The sequence below is a fragment of the Melozone crissalis genome, unplaced genomic scaffold, assembly GCF_028551555.1.
Source record: "Melozone crissalis strain CALT ecotype California unplaced genomic scaffold, PUWL_Pcris_2 ptg000019l_1, whole genome shotgun sequence".
NCBI classification, from domain to species: domain Eukaryota; kingdom Metazoa; phylum Chordata; class Aves; order Passeriformes; family Passerellidae; genus Melozone; species Melozone crissalis.
In genome coordinates, this window is record NW_026535797.1 from 26901706 (window position 1) to 26927414 (window position 25709).

A 25709-nucleotide genomic window follows, 5' to 3' on the forward strand; every position below is an offset into this window, starting at 1 on the left:
CCCACTTTTGCTCAAAATATCTGAGGGACGAAAGAAGAATAAAACTGAAGGGGTGAAATGAAGGAAACCATCAAATTGTAAGGTTAGGTTCTGTCAGTACAAAGCTCCCATCCAGGGGTGACCTGGCTGGGTTTTTACCAGTGTTCCTCCAATTCCTGATTTTGTGGTGGCACCATTCTGCAGAGCCAGGCCAAGCGTGCTGCCTAGGTCAGGGTGGTTCAAGGAACACCTCCTCTTCTGCACACCAATTCTGTACCTACAGCAAAGTTCCACAAACACGCACCACTAGGGAATATGTGTATATTACATAGGGGGGATAGGATATACATATATGTATTTCAGAACACTTTGTTTTCAAAGCTCTGACAGAAAGCTTCAACTGGAATGAAAACCACTTGGAAGTGGACACAAGAGGTAGCAGAGAGCATTGCAGTTCATCCAGTCAGGTTTTGTGTCCTTCCTTGAGCTTACCAGAGTACTTTTGTTGAAAAATATTCCAGATGAGTTCAGAGAACATTGACTCCAGAGTGAACAAAATGTTAAATTAAAGATGTTTTTGTATTCTAAAATATGTGCTTAACTTAGCTACTTGCACATACAAAGAAGACAAACTGCACTGGAAGACTAATTTTTATGGGGCAAAAAATTAACGAAAGACAATGGGATAGATCACTCTGTGGGCAGCATAAGCCAGGAAGACCAACTTCCTTCTCAAGCAACAACAGAACAATGATTATAATCTACTGGGCTGTGGTTTTGTTTGTTCAAAGCAATAAACCAGCTTTTAAATAAGCCTCCATCTAAACCACTCCTGCATTTTTCTGGTGGGATGGTTGTTTGGGCTTTTTTGTTAGATCAACATAGCCACACCACTATGACCTGTATTTTTAGGCAAGCAAGAAAAATCTATTTAATGAAGATAATTTAAAATACAGCTATTGGTTGGCTCAGTGGATTTAGCAGAATTTCCAAACATGAAAAACAACCTGAAGCTGACCATAGGCCCTGGGAAGAGCTGTCTGTAAGAGGCTCAGTTTCCCTCACAGCACACTGACTACAGTAATGTGCCTGATGGCCAGGCAGCAATAGGCACAGAAACATATGCTCACTCCAGGATACAGATATATGTAATGTTAATCTGACACTCATATTCAAAAATAAAAGCTTCCAACAGATTTTAGTACTTCCTAGAAACCTGCCAGAAAACATTGCCACTGCTTCAAGTTTCTGTATTTCCAGATCAAACCACTAAGCTTTGTAATAAGGTAGAAAGCTGTGCATCTTAGTGCCTTCATGGAATTATTTTGTTACTGATCTGCTGCTTTATGAATGTCAGTATCTTACAGTACATTTTGAAATTAAAGTCTCCTAATGTTTTTTTTCCTTTTCCATTATTAAGACAATCTCCTTACTGTACTCCAAATTCAAGTACTGACTGTATCAAAAATAAGCAATTTTGCTTTCTGTAGATCCAGCAATGCCTGAATTCTTCAGGTAATACCCACATCAAGCCAGAGTCTGAGGCCCATGGTGGTCTCCTCATGAAGCAGACTCAGGAGGTGGTCAGCCCACAGCAGTGGTCCTTTCCCAGCTCAGATTCATACTGACATACTTTCCCAGCTGATACTCATCTACTGCATTACCATCAGTGAGAAACACCAAAGTGGTGTTCTGGGGAAAGGTGAAGATGAAATGCAGAAGGAATTACGGAAATTAATAGAATTATATCTGATCCTTTCTGAATTTAGTGATACTTCTGCTATTTCTATAAAAGCTTGTGGTTCAGTTTGCTAATTACTCAGAGGGCTTTTTGGTATGCCTACAAAACATCCATGTGCAGTGTTTACACATTTCACTGAAATGTTTCACATTTCACACATTACTGCTGTTTCACCTCTTAGATATTGATGCCAACTCATCAGTAACATTTTGCATAGTGGTCAAACCCATCCATTTATAATGGAGACCATTTTGGTATTTATTGCTAGCAGGCAGTAGAACTTCTTTTCAAGTCTCAAAACTCCCCAATTTATTTTCCAAATCCTTTCTTTAGGACACAGCCCCACCGTGTGGCCGTTCCATGGACAGAAAAGCTGCTCATTAGAGCACGGACAGGTGCAAACACTTACCCACAATTTTCCTTATGTTCTCCTGCAACTCTAACATGAAATCCCAGTTTTAAATCCAACCATGACCACTGCAACCAGTGAAGACATTCCATTCCAAAACAGCCACAACCATAGGAAAAAAGGTTTGCTTTGCCAAGATACTAATTTAAGGAGACCAAATCTTTGTGCAGTCTAATTTCCTGGTATTATGTGTTAAGGACAGGAAAGTTGAAACTACATTGCTGATCTTTCCACAGCACTTTCCAGAACTATACTGCAAGAATTTAACACTTGATTGTAGGGGGAAAACAAACCAAGGCTTATAATTATAATATATTGGTAACAGTTTTTATGATGTTCAGATATAAAACCTTTCTAGCTACTGTAAAAAATATTTATTTAAATCTAAGATCGCTCCTGATTAAATGCAAAAAGAACAGAAACCAATCTTACTTCTTTCTCCTTGTAAACTAAAGGTAGACTCTATGGAGAGTAGAAGCCAATACATTTCTGCAATGAGAAAACAAATTCTGACACTCTCTTCATGGTTCTCACAGGTGAGATATCCTGTTGACTGGTCTTCATTTGCTTGAATCATAAAAACCAGAGCAAATTTAGCAGGATATACAGAAGCATCTGCATATTTTTGCAATAAGCAGTACATACACATATTAAACTCAAATATCTTAATTTGGATACTATTACACAAAAAGAAGGTTGTACATGAAGGGAACAAAAAGCAGCGACAAAATTCGCCATCCCTTTACTTTTCCTGTTTTTACCTGGGAAGCTTGAGGCAAATTTATATGGATGAAACCAACATGTAGGGAACCTGCATGTGTTCAAATAAAAGTATTATTTGATTTTGACCTGTATTTGGCTTTGATGTAACACAGGGATAAAAATCAGGAGAAGGAAACACTGTTTTTTACTGTTGCACCCAAATTTAAATATTGTGCAAGGAATAAAGAGCGTGAACTTAGCACCAAATAATTTTCAGTATCACTGAACAATAAAAGTAATAATTACCAACTTATTCAGAGACTGTGGGGGAAAAAGCCATAAACGAGGTATGAAAAAGTAGGGAATTATTTAGTTACAGTATTAGGATTTCCAAGTCATTACATTTTTAAGGCAAAATCTTATAGTAACAAAACACATTACTAATGTGTACTAAAATAAGGTTATTTACTTAAAAATGATACATTGGACATAATCTGTGTACAGAACAAGCAATTCATGGTAAACTCAATAAGGCACCTTCTAAAGCAGATGCTGTACAAAATACATTAGTGTGTTACATTTTTAAAGTAGTATTCTACACTTCTGGCATATAACACACACAAGAGTGTGACCATTTGTCTTGTTCCACTCTTCTTTCATATTTTATTTACATCTTCTCCAGGTTAACTACAATGTTATTTATTTTTCTTGTATACAATATAGTACATTTCATTTTGGGCATGTCATGTCGGAGCACAAATGTCACTACATGATGTGGGCTTCTATAATTGCATTAAACAGTAAAACATCACAAAGCAACAATTACATTAGATTTGTCAAAAAACCAGAAGTAATGTGCCCTCTACTTCTGCTGTACAACCAAGGCTGAGCACCATGGTTCCATAAGGACTGGGCTGTGCAACACTGCCAGCTGCTTTTAGACATCACCCCTACTTGGAATAAAGGATAAAGATTTAACTCAGAGGCACTGTCAGGAGAGGGAGCAAAGGCTAAATCATTCTAACATTTCACAGAAGATGAGCATGTAACTTCCCTTTAAAAATATCTGCAATAGCAAAAGAATGTTTATTAACTTTATATCTCTGCTCTTCAAACACTTTTAGACCATTAAAATACAGTCTGTTAAGACAGAGTAGTTGAATTGTATCCAAATTATTTGTTTTTTAAACACATTCAAATGGTCATTTAGATCAAGATCTAAAATTTGAGTCTAGACTATTATGGAGGTAAGTTAAAATATTAATTTTACATTTCATTCAAGACCTCAAAAAAGGCTAATAAAGAAAACAATTCATAAGAAATTATGGATATTGGGAAAACTGTTTCTTGAGGAAAAATTATATTAAGTAAAATTGAGAATAAACTCAGAATGTAAGCCAAATTTTCTCTATAGGAATACCACATTTCTGGTGGAATTTACAAGTTAACCAGGAACATAAAAACGTTCCTTTTAGGTGCTGTAACAAATGAAGTGACTCCAATTATCTCCATATAAAATCACATGGAACAGGTTCAATAAACATAAAAATCCCTCCATTTGAGTGTTTAAGAACTTCCAAGGCACAGTCTTGGTATTCTCAAGATATTTTCCACACAGTTGATTTTTGTATTTAAAGAAAAACAACCCAAAATCAACCAAACAAAAAAACCAACCACATTTGCCAGTTTTGGAGGGTATTTTTTCAAATGACAAATGCTTAAAATTTTGACCTCCAAAAATGAGATTAATCATAGTCCAACAGAAGAATCTCATTACCCTCTCTGAACTTAAAGGCTTCCTCTGAACACTACAGGATTGCATAAAGCAACTGCTTACCTTTGGAGTCTGCATTACTTATACTTAGTTAAGTAAAAATTAATGGGCTGGCTTAGAGCACATTTTTCCCCCCAAATGATTAAGTATCAGTATAGACATTCTTTAGTGTTAATGTTTTGTTGAGCATCAGAATCAAGGCAGCTGCTGTTCAGCACAGCAAGAACTACACATGCATGATACACTTGAGTATGAACAGAGTAATTGAAGTGCTGATAAATTAGGTTTAAGGCAAAAAAGATTTTTTCCCTCTCAAAAAATCATCTTTGCAGCAGTAGGCTCCCTCTATGTTAAAGTAAACTTGAAAATCAATTTAGGTCCTAAGGTGTCTAACCATCCTATTGCTGCCTCACAATACTTAACAATGGAAAAGAAAATAAGTGAAAATTTACAAATTATTGAAATTCATATTTCCAAAAGGGGCTTCCTGAAGAGCTAGAAAAAATTAACTAAAAAAATTCACAAAAATATGTTTACGGCAAATGATGATGTGGCAAATTCTAAAAGAAATGACACAATATTCTACACAGAATGGGGTTAATTTAGACAGATCTTCATGCTCTGAAAGTTTAAGCTAGCAGGGTACCTACATAAACATTTTTTTCCTTCTTATTGATAAAAATTCTAGGGAAGGAAAAACAAAAGCTTATCCCTTACTTTTTTTGGCTTACACCAAAAATTTTCCAGCTACCTGTGCAAAAATTATGTGCGAAGACATGATTAACAATTTCAAAATCATCATAAATTTCTTGGCAATGGACGGAGAAACTTTTTTTTAAGAGCCCTTTATCATGAGGATTGTGGCACAATATCATAAATCTCTTGCTGTTTTCAAATAAGTTAAAGTTGACATACCTATGAACTTCTCAGCCAGAATACATATTAATACTTAAAGGCATTACTAAACAAAAGTAATGACTTTATTTAAAAAAAAAAAAGTCCCTTGAAATAGCTAGCTTTCTATAAAATATGTAGAACTGTTAAATAAAGTCTGTACATCACAATAGAAAATAAAAATACTGCAATCTTTTGCCTGACCATTTACATTATGGGAACTACAGGATTAAAACAAAAAGGTAACATGCTAAAAGGTTGTAATTGTACACAAATCACATTACTTCTGTGTTACATTGCTTTGCATCAGTTGTAATTTCAAGGGAAATTTAAACACATCAAAACATTCTCTATGTAAATATTTTAAGACAACAAATAATCTGGCATAAATCAATCTGAAGTTTTAACACTTTCATCAATTCTGGTATTCTGAACTTTTTTCTTCAAATCTCAACTATGGCGTGTGTGTGTGCATATATCTAATTGTACAGATGCACCTAGGACTAGGTATTTATTGTTTTTTTTTACTAAAGCACAAAACACACTGTATAAATAATTTCCCTTTTTAAAGTTATCTAGAACAAGATTTACAGTACAAAATTATAGGCACTTAAATTATCAAATAGACTCAATGGTTCCAATACTGTGTGTTCAATCTTCAGACGATTCATGCTTTGAAGCTTCAACTTGAGTTATGGTACTATTTTCTAACTTCCAAGTAGAAGTGCCAAAGGAGTTATAAATCAATAATTCTACTTTACAGTAACCTCATGGAGGGTTCTGGCTTCTATACACCTTGTGTGGGTCAATGGTGAAAAGGGGGGAACTTCAGTTTCTCATGCAGGTTTAACAGTTGGCACAATAAAAACAAGTTTTACAATTGTGCTAACTTATTGTATCTTCATGATTTAATTTCAATGCTATTCCTCCCAAACTCAACTAGAACTTGCAACACCCACTGATCTACCTTGTCTCAAATCTTGACTTCCACTAAGTGGCCCACAGATGTGGCCTCCTGTGTCTACATCAGAGCAACCCAGCTCCAAATCTTCTGCACGCTGTGGATCTGATCTTCAACAGTTCACGTACTCACTTCTCCTGGTCTTGACCCTTTACTGCTTTCTCTGATCTTCAGAGTACCCAGAGCTTCCTGCCTTCCCTCGTTTGTGTCTGTAGACCAGACTTGCTCTCAAGCCTTTAAAAACTCACCTTCTGCCTAGTTTTGTCAAATGATGAAAGAGCACATGGTAGAGCTGACAAATCCCTTCCTTCATGGGAAGACATTCAGAGCCTGACAGACACCTATCAGAGTCCCAATACAGCAGGAAAGCAAAACACATCACCATCAGTCTTTCTGCTAAGATGTAAAGTATTCTATGGCAAAAATGCTGGTTGCATGTGGCACTGTGAAAAAAATATGACATATATCAGGGATCCAATTATGAAGCTCTCTCTAGACTGCAAGTGAGATGACCAAAGCAGCCTACATCTCTAGAAGAGATTGTTTTAAGCTCCTTACAGATTCAGGTAGCCATTTCTTAATTACTTAATGGTTCACATTTTTGCAGTTCTCCTTGAGACCAAATAAAAAACAGAAAAAAAATTAAAACTGAGATTTCTGAAGATAACTTAATGGCAAAAGATTCAGTAGCTCTGAATTGTGGAGCCACAAAATGCATGGAGCCCTGACCATAAAACTTCGTTCATTTAAATGGTTTCTTATATATTCCAAATGACAGCAAAATAATCCTGGCACACACATAAAGGCATAAAGAACTGTTAAATTGAGTAGTATCACAAACAGATTAATAACCTACAGGCTGTTTCACCAGAACTTGGTATGGATTGACTAGATTTTATCAGGTAGAAGGCAAAAAAAAAAGCTTATATTCTCCATCTCTGTTGAATCCATATAGCTTGTTAGGCTTTCACAGAAAGCACTGTAATCTGAACATTCAATTCAGTACCCAGAGTTTTACTGGAGACTCACTAAGTATGACTGAAGTCTCAATGCAGCTCAAACCAAAACAAAACGTGTATTTTCTCAAGGCTGTCCATATATGTAGCACGTAGTGTATAGAGGCTCTCAGCATCATGGTCTATGAAGTACTGAAAGATTTCATTAGCAGCCTGTAGAAGTGTGCTGAGAAAATATACTGAATCTCAGTTATTTCCTCTTCTCTGTTTCTATCTTCCTCACCCACGTTTGAGTGAAAAGATCTAGGGAGTCCAGCTTTGCTCTCCAAAGTCAATTTCCTATGTCAAATCTTTACATCTTGTGATTCCACCATCTTGGCAAGTGTCTTCTTGATCCTCAAGGCAGTGAGCCTTGAGGCAGGATTATGAGCCCAGCACTCAGACATCAACTTCAATATTGCTCTTAAACACTGCAGAAAAAACAAAGAAAAAACAAAGGCATGCTATTGAAATAACTGTTACATCCAAAGTTATAATTCTGCTTCGCTGTCAAGCTCAAATTATAGAACTTTCAAGTTCAAAAACATGCAACTTCCAAATTTGCTGCAAAATTGTTGGTAGAAAACTATTATAAAGAGATCTACTGAAGGAAAAAACCCCAAAACACCCCAAACCCAACATCCACATGCCAATCTTTCTTATCCCACCCCCTCACTGCCTAGTATTATGGTAGCTGGGACTAGTGGAAATGTTGATTTTCCCAATGATGCATTACCAGAACTTCAAGAATAGTCATACAAATATGGCAGCAATAAACAGAAATATCTCTACATATATGGCTGCAAAACCACAGAGAATTCTTTCAGGGAAAATGAAGGTGGGACAAAAGTTCTTTCAGCAGTCAAAAAAAAAAAAAAAGGTTAAAACTGGGAATTCATAGTCAGGGACTTGGGGAAGAATGGATATGACATATTTAATTTGCTATGTGAAATAGTTATGTCTTTTTTACTGTGTTCAAGCTGTGGCCCTTTAAAAACATATAAATGAGAGTATTTTAGTTTTATCCCTAACTGTCCTGGGATGTAACAGTAAAAAAGGAAAAAAGGGAAGAGGAATTCCACGAAGGAACTGCTTTACCTTTCATGAAATATCTTATGCCGCAAACCAATAAGCTATATCTATTAAGACTAATAAAATGAATTAAAAAATGATTTAAGTTTTAGCTCCAATTAAACTCTGAATATATCCCACTAGCTAAAATACATGATCTCAAGTAGAGCAGCATTCATATACTTGCATGCTGCTTAAGGTTATCTTCCCCTCAGACTACTGAAAAGATACATTTAAAAGTACAGTATTTTGAATTGATCTCAAGCATGTCTTTCTCCTATTACTGCTATGAGGTTTTCAAAGTACCAGAATATGGGAATGCAGTCCTACTTTACAACATTTTAGTATTTATTAAACTAAAATGCCAGCCCATATTAATGAACAATTTTTCTCTGAGCACACTCACTTCATCGCTGTTCCACCTGTTCGATACCACTGGGCGCAGGCGTTTGACACACACCACTTCTCTCATGTCCTCATAGGATGGATCATTTGGCACCATGTCATAATATGGCAACTGGTACTCTTCAACAATACCTGGAGATCATTGTGAAAGATGAAGAACAATTAAAATAAATAAATATATATCTCTACTCTTGGATTTCTTTAGCTAGGAACAAAAACTAACTTTCTGCCATGCTGTTTTACTGCGGTAAAAATCTGAAAATTTCACTACAACAATAATTTAGCATAAAAGCTCCAATATTATGATTATTAACTTTAGTAGCTGTGATAATTCCCTGTAATGCCTTTGATTTGATACCAAATGTTAGCTTTAGCTTTTTCTAATTTACTTCATGCTACAAAGAAGCACATAGATATATATATAAGATGGAAGAATACAGGTGAAGATGCATAAGGATACAAAACAAGAGTAAAAGAGAAGCCAGGATGAGTCACAAAAATATTTGTCAGACTATTACTACTGCTTTTAAAGAATACAGGCCTAATGACACAGCAAGCTAATTATATTATTTCCTGGTGAAGCATTGCTAAAGTGAGGGAAGGGCCTGGTAGATTTTACACAGAATATTAAAAAGTTTACCTCCTGTGACACAGCGCCGAGCCATTTCCCAGATGATCAGCCCAAAACTGTAGATGTCAGCCATGATGTATGGCTGGAAATGGTTTTTATTCAGGCTTTCATCCAGGACTTCTGGAGCCATGTAACGTTTTGTTCCCACTCTGGTGTTCAAGGGAACATCAACTTCATTGGTGTCACTAGATGAAAACATTAGCAAGTTACTGAACTGTGGACTGTTACAAGGTATGAAATCCTGTATGGCACAGCCACTAAAAAGACAATTCTCTATCTCCATAGAACTTAAACTAATAAAAGTATTTAATATTATTAAAGCATGACATCTTCAATTAAGTTTCAACAACCTATATGCTGTTCAAATTTTCTATGAAGAATTTACATTATTGCAATTACTATGAAAGGCTAGTTTTGAATAAAAAAGTTAGTGTCCATTTCCTCTACAAAACTTTTATTTTCCATAAGGGTATTTTCATTGTTTCTTAACAACCTATTTTTATTGTTATGTTTACCAGCTTTCAAGAACTACATTTTACCCTCAAAACTGGAAAAAAAACCCTGAAAGCAAACAACCAAATTATTCCATGTGCCTTTTCAAACTGGGTATCTGACACATTAAATAAAAAAATGGCATTAAAGTTTTCCCATGACAGAGGATTTGTTACCTGTTAAACTTGACTGCAAGACCCAAGTCCGCAATGCAGCAGGTTCCATTTTTCTTTATCAAGATGTTTTTACTCTTCAGGTCCCTGTGTGCAATTGCAGGCTTGCCTTGTGTCCCATAGATTTCTGTGTGCAGGTGGCACAGGCCACATGCAGCAGAATAGGCCAGTTTGAGCAGAGCCCTGTTGTCCAGAGTAGTGCACTTCAGAAAATCATACAATGATCCATTTTCATGGTAATCCGTGATCAAGTAAAGCTGTGTCCAGGAGCCAGTGCCTTTAATATCTGCTGCTATGAAACCTATGAAATGTATAAACAAAGTTACTATTTATTTGTACATAAAATTTTTGTGTAGTAGATTTAGTGCTAATTCCTAAAGCTGTATTTTCTTGTACTGTAGCAGAAAATACATGTTGTCCTTATGAAAACTAATCATGTAGAACCTCTGATTCTAACTGTATGTGAGGTTACCAGTCCAGCCTTCCAGCAAAGAGACTGCAGACATATTTCCAACCAAAAGCAGCAAAATTCTACACTTTGAGTAACATTTCATTAGAGCATAATAAGGGAATAATCCATCTGGTGATTCCACAGAAGACCCCTCAAGCCACCCAGTAAGAGCTCCTCCTGCACCCTGCAGCGGCCGAGCAATGTTCTGATGCCTTACCGAGGATGTTTTCGTGTCTCATGAGAACAGTTTGGTAAATCTCTGTTTCTCTGAACCAGCTGGCTTCTTCTGTGGTGAAAAACACTTTGACTGCCACTTTTTCACCCCTCCATTTGCCCATCCACACTTCACCATATCGTCCTTTTCCAACTTGCCTCACCATCTGAATTTGTTTGGCAATAGTGCGCTGAACCTAAGAAGAAAAAAAAGAAATTTGGACTCATTATTGCTGCCTCCAAGGTATTAAAAAAACCCAAAATAATTTAAGTAATTTCAACTTCTAACTGAAGGGGTATGTTCTCTTGCACTTTATTTCTGATTTATAAATAGTCATCTGTCTCACTGGCTGATTGTTATGCCAGTATTATATAGAATGGTGAATGAACAAAATTATGAATAATTATCACAAAACGTTTGAGTTGGAAAGGACCCTAAAGGTCATCTACTTCCAACTCCTCTGTCATGGGTGGGGACACCTTCCACTAGAACAGGTTGCTTAAATCCCCATCCAGACTGGACTTGAACACTGCCAGGGATGGAGCATTCACAGCTTCTGTTCCAGTGCCTCAACATTCTCAGTGAAGAATTTCTTCCTAATATCCCATCTAAACCTACTCTCAGTTTAAAGCCATTTCCCCTTGTCCTGTGTCTACAAGTCCCTCTCTGGATTTTCTATTTTAATGGTCAGTTGATACTAAGAAAGAAAATCTCTGAGTTCACTCAATTTGATACCTATATTAGCCATTTCTTGTATTTTTATCCTAATAGCTGTAGGCTCTAAGGTTTCTTTGAATTCTGCTGATGCCAAAAGATTTTTTTAACATATCTGACACTTAATTTTAATTAACTATGTGAAGATGGGCATTAGACACGTTCAGTTTGTACTTCACTGTCATCATAATGGCATATAAAATAATTAGCATTTTGTATGAACAAACAGCTTTGTTCTAGGCATTAGATCCAAACCAAACTTTGTATGTGACGGAGAGAAATTCAGTGAAGAAAAATCTCAAGTGTATGACTAACCAACAGTGGTAGTCCTGATCCACTCCCAGAACTCTGTGACTGGTCAATAAGGTCTTTTAATGACTCCCCAGCTGGAATAAATGCTTCATCTTGTTCCAGGTCACGATTATAACAGTGCCTCTTTGCCATCGACTTACAGTAATGTCTGCAAAAGTAACACAAGTTAAGCTGAACTCCAAAGCACTCAAAATATGTAACAAACTGATCTAGGAAAGGAGTTATTTAAATATCCACACTTTCTCAAAAGAAAGAACAGAGAAGCAGATGTTACTGTATTTTTTCTTTTCCTGAAATGTAACTTATATAGCTTTCTAATGTTAAGAAGCTTTTGTAATGCATGTACAGGTTTGTCCGCTGATTATCAGTGAGGGGGAAACCCACCATTTTTAATACTCAACTCTCAGCCACAGTTACCAGCACAACATTGCTGATTTTGGGTTAAATGAACAGACAGAACCTTGAACCACAGCAGCTGAGGCTGACACAAGCCTTGGAAACTTCTAGAACAGTGACCACTTCCAGCACAGGGCTGGTGCTAACAGAAGCACTGAATGAACTGCCTTAGCTCAGCTAGACAATTACTTAGTTTTGAAACTCAGCAGAACATCTCAGAAGCAGATGAAATTTAGCTATTGAAAGTGACTGAAGACCCAAAAGCATAATGGCCACGATGATACTCCTGTTTACCAGCTGCTTTAGCATTGAAGTTGTGTAGCTTGCAAAACTGTAAATACTTTGTACCCAGAGGAAAGGATCAAACTCACTTAAATTCTCTGCTGTGAACATTTCATTTTACCTAGTGATGGAAACTGCTACCCACAGAAATGTGAAATTAGGTTATAACTGTTTCCAATCTACATATGATTATAACTGAGTACATTAGCAAAATAACTGTTCTGTTTACGCTGATTTGCAAAACTAAAAATGTTTCCAGTAAAAGAAAGTGCTTTCTTACTTGTAACAAAAGCAGCTAAGTAAGATGACCATGACAATTATGCAGACTGCCATAGAAATCAACACTGCCATCCAACGAATGCTGCCATCAAAAAGTCCATCTATTTGACAAAAAAAGAAAAAAAAGGAAGAAAAAATAGAAAGAAAAAAAAGAGAGTTTCCAAAGTCTATTAATTAAACATATATTGTAAACAGTTTATTTAGGTATGGTTTCATATATTGTATATCAAAGTAAGTATTTATACCACAAAAGCAAAGATAAATTCATTTGGATGACAAAAAAAAATTCAGCTTGAGATTTTGGAGTTGTTGGTTTTGGTTGAGTCTTGCTAGCTTGTTAGAAAAGAAATAAAGGATTTAGAGCAGTAAGATTCTAAGAAGATATAAACCAACAGTTAGACCAGTACAACTTGCCTAGCAATGAATGAGTAAGCACATGAAAACAAACTATTTTCACTGGGAACAACAGAAAGAAGAGAATGAATTTGCAATGAAGAGATGTTAATAAGGTCTGAATAGGTTTTTTTATGATGGCATTCATAATGGTAAAAGCACAGCAGAGATTAAGAAAAACATTTTAAAAAGAGATCAGATGTGGAAACAATAAAAACAGAAGATCACATGCAGTCAAGAAATGAACGCACTAAGAACAAGAACAAAAATGCCATGAGTGACTGATTGAGGAAAAGATTAACTTGAAAGTGGCAAAAAAGGAAAACTGAAAACAGAAAATCAAGAGAAGCACAGATCTTCATATAAAAATTACTGAGTAAGGCAAAATCCAGATTTGTGCAATACTGTAATTACATTTTCCCTTATTTGTATTGTTGATCAAGAACAGAACCTCCACAGCACTCCTTGGCAGTGTGAACATAAGGAGGTGTTTACCTGTACTATCAAGAGGGGGCAATGTTGGTTGCAAATCCTGATTGCAGAAATCAGTGCGGCAGCACTCAATCGTTCGGCGCAGCTGTGCTTTAGGTGAGTCCTGTTGAAGGAGAATTTAATGAACACTCAGATTTTAAAGCTAAAACAGGGACAGGAGATACTACAGCTACAACACAGCACAGACCAAAAGTGTAAGCTATTTTATTTAAAAGGACATCAACCACACCATTTAATGTGTGAGATCACTCTGCAGTGGCAGACAGACAGCATCTAATCTCTGAGCCTACATTTCATCTTGCATTTTTTTATATTTCATGAGATGTTTTTCAATTGTTGCACAGAAATAGATGGCTTCTACTTAAGTTGCTATTTCATACATGGGAAAAGTCTTACACTTAGTCAAAACCAGTTAACCATGTACCAGTTAACCAATACCAGTTAACGATATTTATTTAACCAGTTACATAAATACTGCTCTTAGACCAAAAAAAAGGAGTGGCATAAAAATGAAATAAAAGTATGGCACTGGTATAAATCTCATTTTTTCACCTTGCACTGGAAGTCTGAACCTTCATATTTCATGCAGCCAGAAGCAAGTGTGGGTTCTCCATGTTCATCCTCCTCAATGATAGCAAAGCAATGCCCATTAGTTCTGCAAGAAACACATCACGTGTGCTTTACCAGCATGTTTGTCAATTAATATTCAGCATTAGTTGACCACGAACCCATTAAGAATTCCAGAATGAAAACTTCTAGAAAAATTCTTTAATACAGGGGTTACCATCTAATTTGAGAATAAAAGACCTCCACAATATTCTCAAATAGAACACTACATGAATGCCTTCTCCCAAATATTCATTAATTCTCTCAACACAGATACTAAGGAAAACAAATTTAGAATTAATTTTGTTTGCCAAAAATCTATTTACACTCATTCAAAGAAATGCAGATGTGGAAAGCATTATGCCATAAGGTACCCTGCACGTAGACACTGTGTGTTTTTAACTAATAGCTTTATTATCAGCATAATGGCCTATCAGTTGCTAGGTCAGACAAAAATTAGTAAGGCATATACAGACTCCACACACTAGAGGGCAATAAAAACCAATAAAAAATACCAAGAGGCTTGAAAGACAAAACACTGGAACATTTTCTCAGTTTAAAACTGTTTGTAAGTTACTGCCTGTGTTTATATTTAAAAAGACAGCAGTGTTTATTCTACCTCCTTGGGTTCCACAGAAACTGCCAAGTGACACCTTAGAGAAACTGAAACCTATGTTAAAGTGAAGACTCAAAGTACAGGAGCAAGTAATATGTTTTCAACTGTGTATATTAATTCCTAAGGTAGAAAACAGAAGAGCCTTGAACATGGAATTGCAAATGGAGAGGGAAAAAAAAAAGAAAAACAAGGACGTTCCAGAACATGAAAAAACCCACGTTAAGCAAGCACATAACCTATGCATGAGTCTGTCAGGATTCTTATACCTATCAAAGATAAAACTTCCTTCCTGTCTCTCATGTCCACAGGTTTTTCTTTCTTTTCTCCTGCCTTTCTTTCATAGTCTGTAACTACTGAACATGTAACAAGAAGAATTCTCAGTAAATGTTGTTTACACTATCTTTTTGACTACTAGGTGAAGAAATAAGCAAACAGGTGGTCATGTCAGAAGGCTTAAATTTGGGTCACTTAATACTCCCCCAGCTATAAAATACCACAGGGTTACTTAAAACCTCTGTCCTTCAAAGCAGTTGCTAGGCTTAAAATGACCAGTTGTAAATTGTTCTAAGGTGTGGTGAAAACAGAGATGACCACGGCTTTTAGCACTCACAGAACGTAATCAATTATGGTCAGATCACCTCAGAGAACCTTGGTCAGCCTCCAGAAGTAGTTTGCTCTCTCAAAATCCAAAATTATATTCTTCAAAGACACTCTCTATGCTGAATGCAACACTTACATGCATGTGTTGTTAATAGCATCATCTGGACAATGTCCTGAGCAGTAGCATTTAAGAAAAGGTAAGGTGTCCTCTGGAGCAAGTGTTACTCCATTTGCTTGTTTCTTTTGGTCAGAATTTGTCTTCATTCCTGTACCATGAAGCATGCTGTCTGGCTTTTGACCTGGACAGAAAAAATACAACAAAAAAAAGTTTGCATTTCTTTGACAACTGCTCAAGAGTTTTATAGACAAAACATGACAACAACAGTTTTATTTATAACTCAAGTATACAAGGCAATCTCCTCCCCCAAGATTATAGTAGAAATCTGAGTTAATAATTTTATTTAGAAATACCCAGCTGACATATTTTGTACCTTAACAGCAGATCTTCTAACCATATATAATCAATATAAACAGAAATATATTTTCTATTTTCAAGGTAGGGCAGGAAAGCAGTGGTGTAACTGGTTAGAATTTTCTGAAGAAAGTTTCTCTCATTCATGTGTTCAGAAAACCAAAATGCTGACGGCTTGATAACCACAACAAGAATAATTTTATGCATGACTGAACATACTTAATATGCAATTTTCTAATTTTCTGAAGTAATTTTTTATAGATTCACAGTCTCATGGAAGAGCAGTAATAACTCCAAAATCTCTTGGTTTTTTTGATCTCTGTATGCATTAGTACTTCAAAACACAGCTAAAGTAAATCTTGTTTGCAAATTAAATTTCAGTAAATGACACTAACATCCATCCAAACGAGCTTTCACAGAATAGAAACAGAGCTGCATCATGTTCCAAGTAGCCCTCAGTTTCTCAGCAGTAGCAGAGTTAAACATCATTCTTTCTTGATCATATTATTCAAGGGGTTTTGTGAATCTAGGCATCCAGAAGAAAACATCCGTTTTCTTCTTAGTGAAGAACATCCAGAACAAAAATTATGAACACTGTCTGCCTCATTGGGAATATGCTATGTGACTACTGTATCAGATGAGAACATCTTTACCCATCTCCTTCAGCTTTATCATACAGAATTTTAATATCTTTCTGTCCACCACCTTGGCTCTAAATCCTCAAGGTATGAATCAAATACAGAGAGAAGAGCTGTGAGCAAATTATCACTTGCACAAATTACAGCAAGGTTCTGTGTGAGAACCCTGTTCTCAGTGTTGGCAAGATAAGCCAGCAGCCAGTCAGGGCCAGCAGAAGCTTTTACAAATTCAGTTATTCATAAATAAGTCACAATAGGTCACAATAAAAATTTCAGTTTTTCTAAGGAAAAGAAATCTGACCAGGAAACTCAAAGTGTCTTCAAACAGATTCTTTGGCTTCCTGTCAAACCTAGCAAACATGAATTGCAGAGTGATGAGAACATTAGTGTCCTCTTGTACCTTGCTTGAAATATGTGCAGAAAAACTTGATTAAAACCTCGTGCAGACAGAGCCCTCTGCACCACTCTGCTGTAACATCCATTGTGCCATTCAGATAAGTGCCAATTAAACACTTGTGAAATTTGATCCTACTGCACTGAAAATAGCAGACTTGCAGATTTCCTCATCTGGTTAATAAAGTACACCTAGTGCACTGTCCAATGCAGCAAAGTAATGCAACTGTGCTTCTTCTGGATACAACTAAGAGACTATCCTGAGAAATACACCATTTACCCAAACACTGATGTCACAGAGCAGTGCTTTTTTTAATATGTAGTCTTCAAAGAGTATTTCAGTAATGCCCAAGTTAAATAGTCCTGATCTATTCACAAGAATACAGACTGTTCACAAGAAACAAGATCCAGTGCTAGAGTAACAGTAGGTTACCTAGTTGTTTCTGATTTAACCAAGAGGAATCCTGCACAACTGAAACAGCTCCTCCATCCACCCCCCTCTCTTCCTACATATTTCTTCCCAGCATAAATTGAAAGGTAATTTTAATATTTTGCTAGAGACATTACAAAACATTCAGTATTCACATTTAAGAGATCCTTACCTGCTCAGAGAACAGGTAATTCTACTTAATATTTAAAGCAAAAGCCACTGTACAAAAGCATATGTACAAATACTGTCTTTCTGATTTTGTTGAATGAATACAATATCTTTCACAATTGGTGTTATAAATCTCTCTTATCTTCAGGAACACTCCACATGTTAAAAATCTTTATGGTACTTTATGATCAGTGTCTTACAGTCACTCATCCATTTTCCTACCCTCATCATTCATCAAAAACATTGCACTGAAGGCAATGTTTTTTCAGTTTATTAGATGAGCAATTCAAGGAACCCTTAAAGCATGGCTTCTCCTAGCTCAGAACAGAAAGAACAACATTTTTGTGCATGTCTGACATCTTTTAAAGCAGTATAATTCTCTGTAAACTAACACTGAAGCATGACTACAGGTATACCAACCTTTTATACTAAAAGTGACATGAAATACATTTTCCCTCTTCATTTATTAAGATGGACTGCATTACAAGATTTATGAAAAGCACATCCCACATAAAATCCAAAACAGATAACTGTGTTCTCAAAGAAATAGCATCTTTGTATTTTGTTCAGTTTCTATAGGCAAAGATTTTTTATTCAAAGCAAGAACAGACTACAATTTCATTATTTTTGTAATGTAAAACTCCGCATTAGCCTGCTTTCATCTTACAGGTAATACCTGAACTGCACAAAGAAAGGAGGGGGGAAAAAATCATTTCACTCTTGCATTTTTACTTCCTAAGACTGTAAGCAGAACTCTTCTTAGACAGAAGTTTGAGTACCCAGGGAAGAGAACAGGAAAATTCTGAGGAAGTTTGGGATTACTTCACGAAAGAGTTTTTAATTGCCTCCACCCAGGATACCTAACTGTATCCTTTACTGCAGTACTGCAATTCATCCTCAGCACTTCAAGACTCATTAGTGCCCATCTGAAAGCTGCCAGGTATGGGGATGAGAGCCAAGCATGGAAAGACTTGGCTTCCATCCATCTGGGATGTTAAGAGGGCAAAGGAAGGCCCTGAACTCACAGGATGCTTCATTGCTGTTCTTCCTGGTCAATAAATACTGAGTAAATGAACAAAAGAGAACTAAGGATAGGCCTAAAGAACATCTTGCTCCAAGGTTTATGTCCCCACCCCCAGAGGTCCGCTCTCAGACATTCACACCACTGCATCTTCCCCTGGGAACAGGACAGGCAAAGGGAGGATCATGTTTTAGGATCTTGTGACACTACACTACTTGATGATGCAATTAATCTCTTCTTTTCCATGACACTTGCAGTTGTCACTCTGCAGTACAGCTAACAAACATACATACACAAATCTCACATAACCTTCAAAGGTGAAGGTGCAGTGTATTGTGCACTGAAACACAGCACCCAGAGACCTCAGGCACAGCAAAGCCTCCTTTCCACTATTTCCTAACCTCCACCTGCAAACTGAACAGAGCTCATGAGGCAAAACATTACACATGATCAATAAATGAGCTATGACACACTGGTGAGATTGTTCAAGATCCTAGATCACTTCCAGCCTGTTTATCCAGCCTTGAGAACGACAGTATCTTAGACTTCTAAACATACAAACTGCTCTGTAATGTGCATTTTACTGCATTACAAAGTTACAACATTCAACAAAACATCAGAGTAAGGGTGGAACATTCTCCTGACTTCACTGCAGTGTAAGACACGAATGAGAAGAAAGCTGATGGGACTTCAAGTTCTGATTTTGTCTTCTACTCTGCCCCATGATACACTGCATGCATTGTAGATTTCTACAAGTGTGAACAACTGTTACAGACAGGACAACACTTAAATGGTTTTCTGTTTAAAATTAAACTTCATATTAATAAAATAAATAAAAATTTCAAAAGCTAATAATAAAACAAATTGTTAAAACAGAACAACACCTTACAATGTATCATATCCAGCCTTTGATCAAAAATATAAATTATTCAAAGTACTGCTTCTTCCAGTCACAGAAAATAACTTAAGACTATAAAATGTATTTCAAAGAAGCACAGGATATTAAAAATCTCACCAGGTTAGAAATTTAAGTCTACTTGAAAGCACGCTTCAAATATTAATATTAACATGGATAAATCTTAAAAATGTACAGTGCGTGACACTGCAGTGTTACTAATCACTAAAACCCGAGTTAACCTGCTTGCAACTCAATGCCAGGATACAGATATCATTTCATTAAGTCTTCTGATCTAAGAAAAGATTTGTGTGACCCATAAAAACCAGCTCTATGAAATGCAGAGACAGCAGTTAGTGTAAGAAGACAAATACAAAAGCCAAATGATGCCTACAATTTTTTACTTACTTGTATGCTCTCTTTCTCCACAAAGGAAGGTCCAATATGGCCTACAGCAGTCAGGTTGTTTGATAGCTTTCTGAGTTCATAATACAGGTGGTGCACATAAAAACATTTCTATTGCAGACTACATTATCCTTTAAAGGGATTTGTCCTAGCAGAAGTACAGTGCTAGAGGCATTTCTTTCTAGCTACTCTGATCCATGCTTGTAAACTCCAAGAAATTCAATATACAAGTAAGAAGAATCTTAGTCAGAAGAGCCCCTTCACCTGCCTCCCTGCTGGTGCTGATGCCACTGGGCTCTTTCCATCAAAGATGAAAGTTGTACCAGAGCTCTTTATGTTAGACATGTCTTCCTTATGAAAAAGGCATACCTTGACATTTTTATGTGGTAGCTCTAAATTACTTTTTCTTGCTTTAAAATGCAGATACAGCAAAATCCCCCACTCTAGTAAGCACATTTCAACTTCCTGCCTATCACAAACTTTCATAATGATTTAACATGTTCTGTTATGTGAATTAAACCTCAGTACAACTGACACAGCTTGAATACAATACTGGCACTTGCTCTTCAAAGACAAAATATTTTTTTTTAAATCAGAAAAATTGTATGAGTGCAAAAAAAGTATCTTCAATGCTTCTCCAAACTCTGTGTCTGGCATTGTAACCATAGTTCTCCCTATAGTGCTTTCTTATATATCAAGGCTGTGATCTCCAAAGACCAGGCATGTTAGAGGTAGCTCCATCTAGCAGAACTGGTTCCTAAAAATCACAGCATGTTCCCAGACTACAGAGGTTTAAAACCTTTCTCCTGTCCTTCCAGCTCTCCCAGGAGCTACATCAGTGCTCAACATAGGCAGGCAGCCCCTGCCTGCTCTGCTTCCCAGCCTGCAGTCCTCAGCCGCTGCTCCCACTTCCCTTCCCCAGAAGTCACTTCTGAAGACTGCTCTGTTCTTACACACTCAATATAAAAGCCAGAGACTTGAAAATTTGTGCATTTTTCTTAAAAAGCACACTGCATCCTAACTTAAATTAAAAGGGTTTTTAAAGAATAAAGTTACTTAAAACTAAATGCAAAATTTTAATAAAGAAATAGATCAACTTTAAATAATTCCTTGAAGAATTTTAATCAGACAAATTTATAAGAAAATGGTGCCTGCCCATATTTTAAAGACAGATGCAGCCATTAATTGGGAAAATCACCAATAAACAGAACTAGTGTTTTCAAATAATGGATCAGCTACTGACAACTGCAATTTCCTTTGATAGATTTTAGAATTTTGTTTCAGATTAGTTTATACATTCAAATTCAGTTAACTACTTCACCTGAAATTGAGAAAGTGCATAAAGTTTTTAAAATATATCTTAATATATACCTTATCTATATAAAGTATTTGAATAAAAGTAATTAGAGCAGTGAACTAAAATCAACAGGTTTTTTTTAGTTCACTAACAGTGGCAACTTTAAATCCACTTTAATATTTAACATTTAATATTAATTCTAATTATTTTTAAATTTGACTTTTAATATATCTTTATGCATATCAAGTGGCATTAATACATTTTTAGTCAACTAATTTACAAGGATTAAAATACTGGTCTTCTGTGGTGTCTCTGAAGAATGCATAAATGTGTGATGAACCACATGGGAAGTAAATTGCCAGCAATGAAGAACCAAATTTATGAGAACATGTTTAAGTAGATGTTAAGCACTTTATTACTGTTACATATATTGATCAGGCATGCTCATCAATGCACTACAACAACAAAGAAATACTCTACTTGGAAGTAAAAGTGGTTCTCTGCATGAAAACCCTGCACTTCTGGGAAGACAAAACCTGTTTAGTGCAGCCACAACACAGTGGCTGAAGCCCAAGACCTCTTGTCTTAGATCAGGAAAAGGAGGTGGATGAAGATGCAGAGCAAGTCATAGACTTAAAGCTACTGCAAAAGTCTTCCACAGCAAGAAAGGAAATACAAAATGTTTTAATTGAAGAGGTTGCTATTAAATCAGGCCATCTGCAACCCAGGCTTATTTCTGACTACTTCTCAAAGTAAGTGAAGAAGTCCCAAAGCTATCAAGATACAACCCAAAGGGTAACCACTGGGTCCCTGTGCTGCATAGTACCAACCTGAGACACTGCAGCTATTCAGCAGTAATGTCATGGAACTGCCTCTGGTTTCTGCTGTTACTGTAAGAATATTTTCACAGTAATCAACACATGCAGACACTTGCTTTTTCAAGTTACCTGTTAAGGAATCTGGTATGTATGTATACATGTAGCTATACAGACACATTTGCTTTTATCATTCTCTCAGGTCTTGGTAAGCTCTGAAATTCCTAACATTCTGAAGAAGCCTCCAAAAACACCCCAAGAGAGCAAACCATTAACCTGGATGCCAGACACTGAAAGTACACACACTGGTTTCTACTTTATCTGCTTTTTTCTTCCTTTTTCTGTAAATCACACAAATTCTCTTCAATTCTTCCTAATGAATCTTTTTCTCTGTTGATTGCTTTATGATGCATTTTTCTAACACCCTGCATATATTTTCCTTGTTGAAACTACTTTTTCAATGGTTTAAGCTTTTCACTTTAGATAGTCTCTTTCCTATAAAAATTTCAAAAGCTTTATGACTATGATCTTAATTCTTTCCTCCCCCATGAATCTAGGGAAAAGCAGAGAGACTTGACTGTTTTTTTCCTCACCACCCCTGGAAACCAAGCATATTTTGTACATTTGAAGAAAAGCCCTTAGGCAACTTGCAAAGAACTAACAACATTTCAATAAGCTCAACTTTTCCATGGCTTTCAGAACTCCCTCAGTATTGATTTGAAAGTCAGGAAAATTTCTAAGATAAAGAAATTTCTTCTTTTGAAGCTGAAAAATAATTTTCAGTCTTTAAACTTAATTTATCTATATTACTTACTGTAAGTTATGAACTGTTATTAATCACTATGATCATGGAAGGAATTAACGTAATGTAATTTTAAGCCACTAGAAGACTTGAATATTTGTATTATTATTTCTATTTGAATCTAGAGAGGAAAAAAACTTCTTCAGTTGCTATTGCTTATTATTAAAATGCTAAATATTGGCAAACGCAGAGGAGTAACCATGACTTCAGCAAAAAGAACAAAGCATATTACTCCCAGCCTCCTCAGGGGAACAAGGGAAGAAGCTGGTCTCCACCAGAAGCAGCAAGACTGCTTGAATACAAATAGAAGAAGCTCCACAGCAAAACATTATGTCTTAGTATTTTAGAGCAGAAGAGATCTCTGGAAGTCACCTGGTATCACTACCTGGTCAAAGCAGGACCAACTTCTCCAGCAGACCAGGTTGTTCAGTCATTGCAGTAAAGTTCCGACTACCTCTAAGGATGAATATTGCACTACTTCCCCAGGCAGCCTGTTGTAATACTTAACCACATTCAGTCAAAATTTCTTTCCTAATTTCTCAATGAAATTTCCTTCAGTTTATTCCCATAACCTAATCTAAGCACCTTACAGCTACCTGCAAATATTTGTAAATCTATTACAGACTGCAAGTATACCCCAAACTGGGCTATTTCTGTCCAGGCAGATGTATCAAGCTCAGGCTTTGAAGAGACAGCTCTGCCATATCCTTTAATCTAATACTGCAGATTCACACCAGAAACAAAACAAAAAGATCAGCATTTGGGTACTTACCAGGCTTCCTCCTCTCTCCATTTTAATGGGTTCATTGAATTGTTATTCTTGAAAGTAAATAACTCACACAATATCTCAAAATCAAGCGCTAAGCAGTAATTGATCTAAGTATGGAATGAGAATATAAACCCTTTTATACTCGAGTATTTAAATGGCAGTACCAAATTAGTTTTCTCTATTTTCTGAAAATATCTGGAAAGCTCTGTGTACTTAAACACAGGAGGAGTGCACAGCTGGGACAGCAAACACTCTTACACAGACATCCAACCAGGGATGTATATTTTCAATTCAACCCAATTTGACAGAGGAGTTAAAGTTCTAATGATAACTGGATCTCCAGTTTTTTGATAACCGGTGTATGGAAAGACAACAGACATACAAGTATCTTCACTAACTGAAAACAAGGGTATCTGTGAGTAGTCCATGGCCTCACCTTGGCCCATCAAGTGGGCACAACAAGTTAATTTAGATTAGTTAAGACACACTACCTCTAGGCTGCTGGGGGCATCAAAAAGCATGGGGAAATGCACACTGCAAGTTCTTCAGTGGGTCAAGTTAAAGGGAATCAAATATTCACACACAGAGGGAACTGAAATTCACAAAGTCAAGCCTTCACTTCTGCTGCTCATCCAACTTGCTCTGTCACGTACTAGGCATTTCTGGTATTGTTTCTTTTTAAGTATTTGCTAAAATAGACCTAATCTATACTACAATGAATGACCACTAGAATGTCCTCCTTTTTAGGGAAGCATCCACATGGCACATCAGGCCAGTCAAGTCACCTGTCTGCAAAACAAACTCCAAAAGAAAAAAATCCAACTTCAACCACTGTAAAACGCACAACTCTGCTACAAATCAGAAAGATAAACTTATTTCAACTAGCTGATATTTACCTTGAACATGGAGAATGATAAGCAGATAGGCTCCAAGCAATTGCTCATGAACTCTCAATCGAGTCATTGTTCACTTTTAATCCTTCCTGTGCAGGGCTACTGGCCCCTCTGCGTGACAAATGCTAAGCTCAGTGAAGCCTAATACAGGATTCAGCGCTTGACTGCAAGGATGCTCCTGGGGCTTTTCCACCTTTGTTTCCTGGAAAATACAATAAAACAAAATGTTTTAAAACTTCATGTATTTGTGAAACAAGAAAAAACCCTCAAGATGGTCATCATGCTGAGCATAACCAACAAACCCAACCAAAAAACTCCATGTGTTTATTAACATTAGTATCTGAAAACATTAGCTATGTTTACTATCTAACTGAATAACAGGGTTCTTCTGAAATATAAACTTTTGGTAACAACCCACAGGGATGTTTTCATATTCCTATTAAAAATATTAGATATGTCAACTCACTGGTCACAGAGGTATAATTTTAGACTTGCATATAGTTGTTAGAGGCAGTATTCAACAGATTTAACATGTAAATCTGTTTGAAAACTATTTTCTTTACAGAAATGAAATATTCTTTAAATTATTTCCCATAAAAATGAAATGCAAGTGGTGACTTCCCATAATACTGGGGGGGAAGCAATAACACCATGTTAGGCCACTTGTTGAAAACTGCTGGTAGAGAAGCTTTATTGCAAAAAATCCCCAGCCTCTCTGCTGGATGAAAACCAAACTTGCATTAAATTTAACAGTTAGTTTGGTTACCTAATATACTTATCTTGTTACTTTTTTCTCCTAGAAGAGTACTGCAGAAAAAAGACAACACTAACTGCAATTCAAAATCATGACATCCTGGATTCCCAAGCTGTGTGCAAATTACACTACCGTATGTACATGCCACATGCCATTTGCTCCACAAATAAAACATAATTCTGCTCTTGTGCAGTGGGTGAACATTCAGCTAGGACAGCCAAACTGAGTAAGAAGTCACTTTTTTCAGATTGCAGTAGTTGCGGTCACGTTCTGCTCACAGAACTTTTCAATGGCGGTGCATGAGGGGAACGTAATTGGGCCTCAAAGGACTAAAAAGCAGCTTGAACACCTCAATAGTTCCTTGCAACAAAAGCG

At 36.4% G+C, this 25709-nt stretch overlaps 1 protein-coding gene across 2 annotated transcripts in view; it reads right to left on the bottom strand.

Moving 5' to 3' along the window:
* Positions 1-4453: 4453 nt before the first annotated feature.
* The window catches only part of BMPR1A (bone morphogenetic protein receptor type 1A), a 72792-nt gene continuing 51536 nt past the window's right edge, over positions 4454-25709 (bottom strand). For both annotated transcript variants that reach the window (XM_054276824.1, XM_054276825.1), the window contains 11 exons: positions 24584-24782; positions 15719-15881; positions 14313-14415; positions 13764-13863; positions 12877-12976; positions 11922-12066; positions 10896-11088; positions 10231-10528; positions 9572-9747; positions 8933-9063; positions 4454-7886 (listed from right to left, as the gene is read on the bottom strand). In XM_054276824.1, coding sequence (XP_054132799.1) covers positions 7761-7886; positions 8933-9063; positions 9572-9747; positions 10231-10528; positions 10896-11088; positions 11922-12066; positions 12877-12976; positions 13764-13863; positions 14313-14415; positions 15719-15881; positions 24584-24650 — 1602 coding nt within the window. In that variant the 5' untranslated portion in view covers positions 24651-24782 and the 3' untranslated portion in view covers positions 4454-7760. The remainder of the gene's footprint in view (positions 7887-8932; positions 9064-9571; positions 9748-10230; positions 10529-10895; positions 11089-11921; positions 12067-12876; positions 12977-13763; positions 13864-14312; positions 14416-15718; positions 15882-24583; positions 24783-25709) is intronic.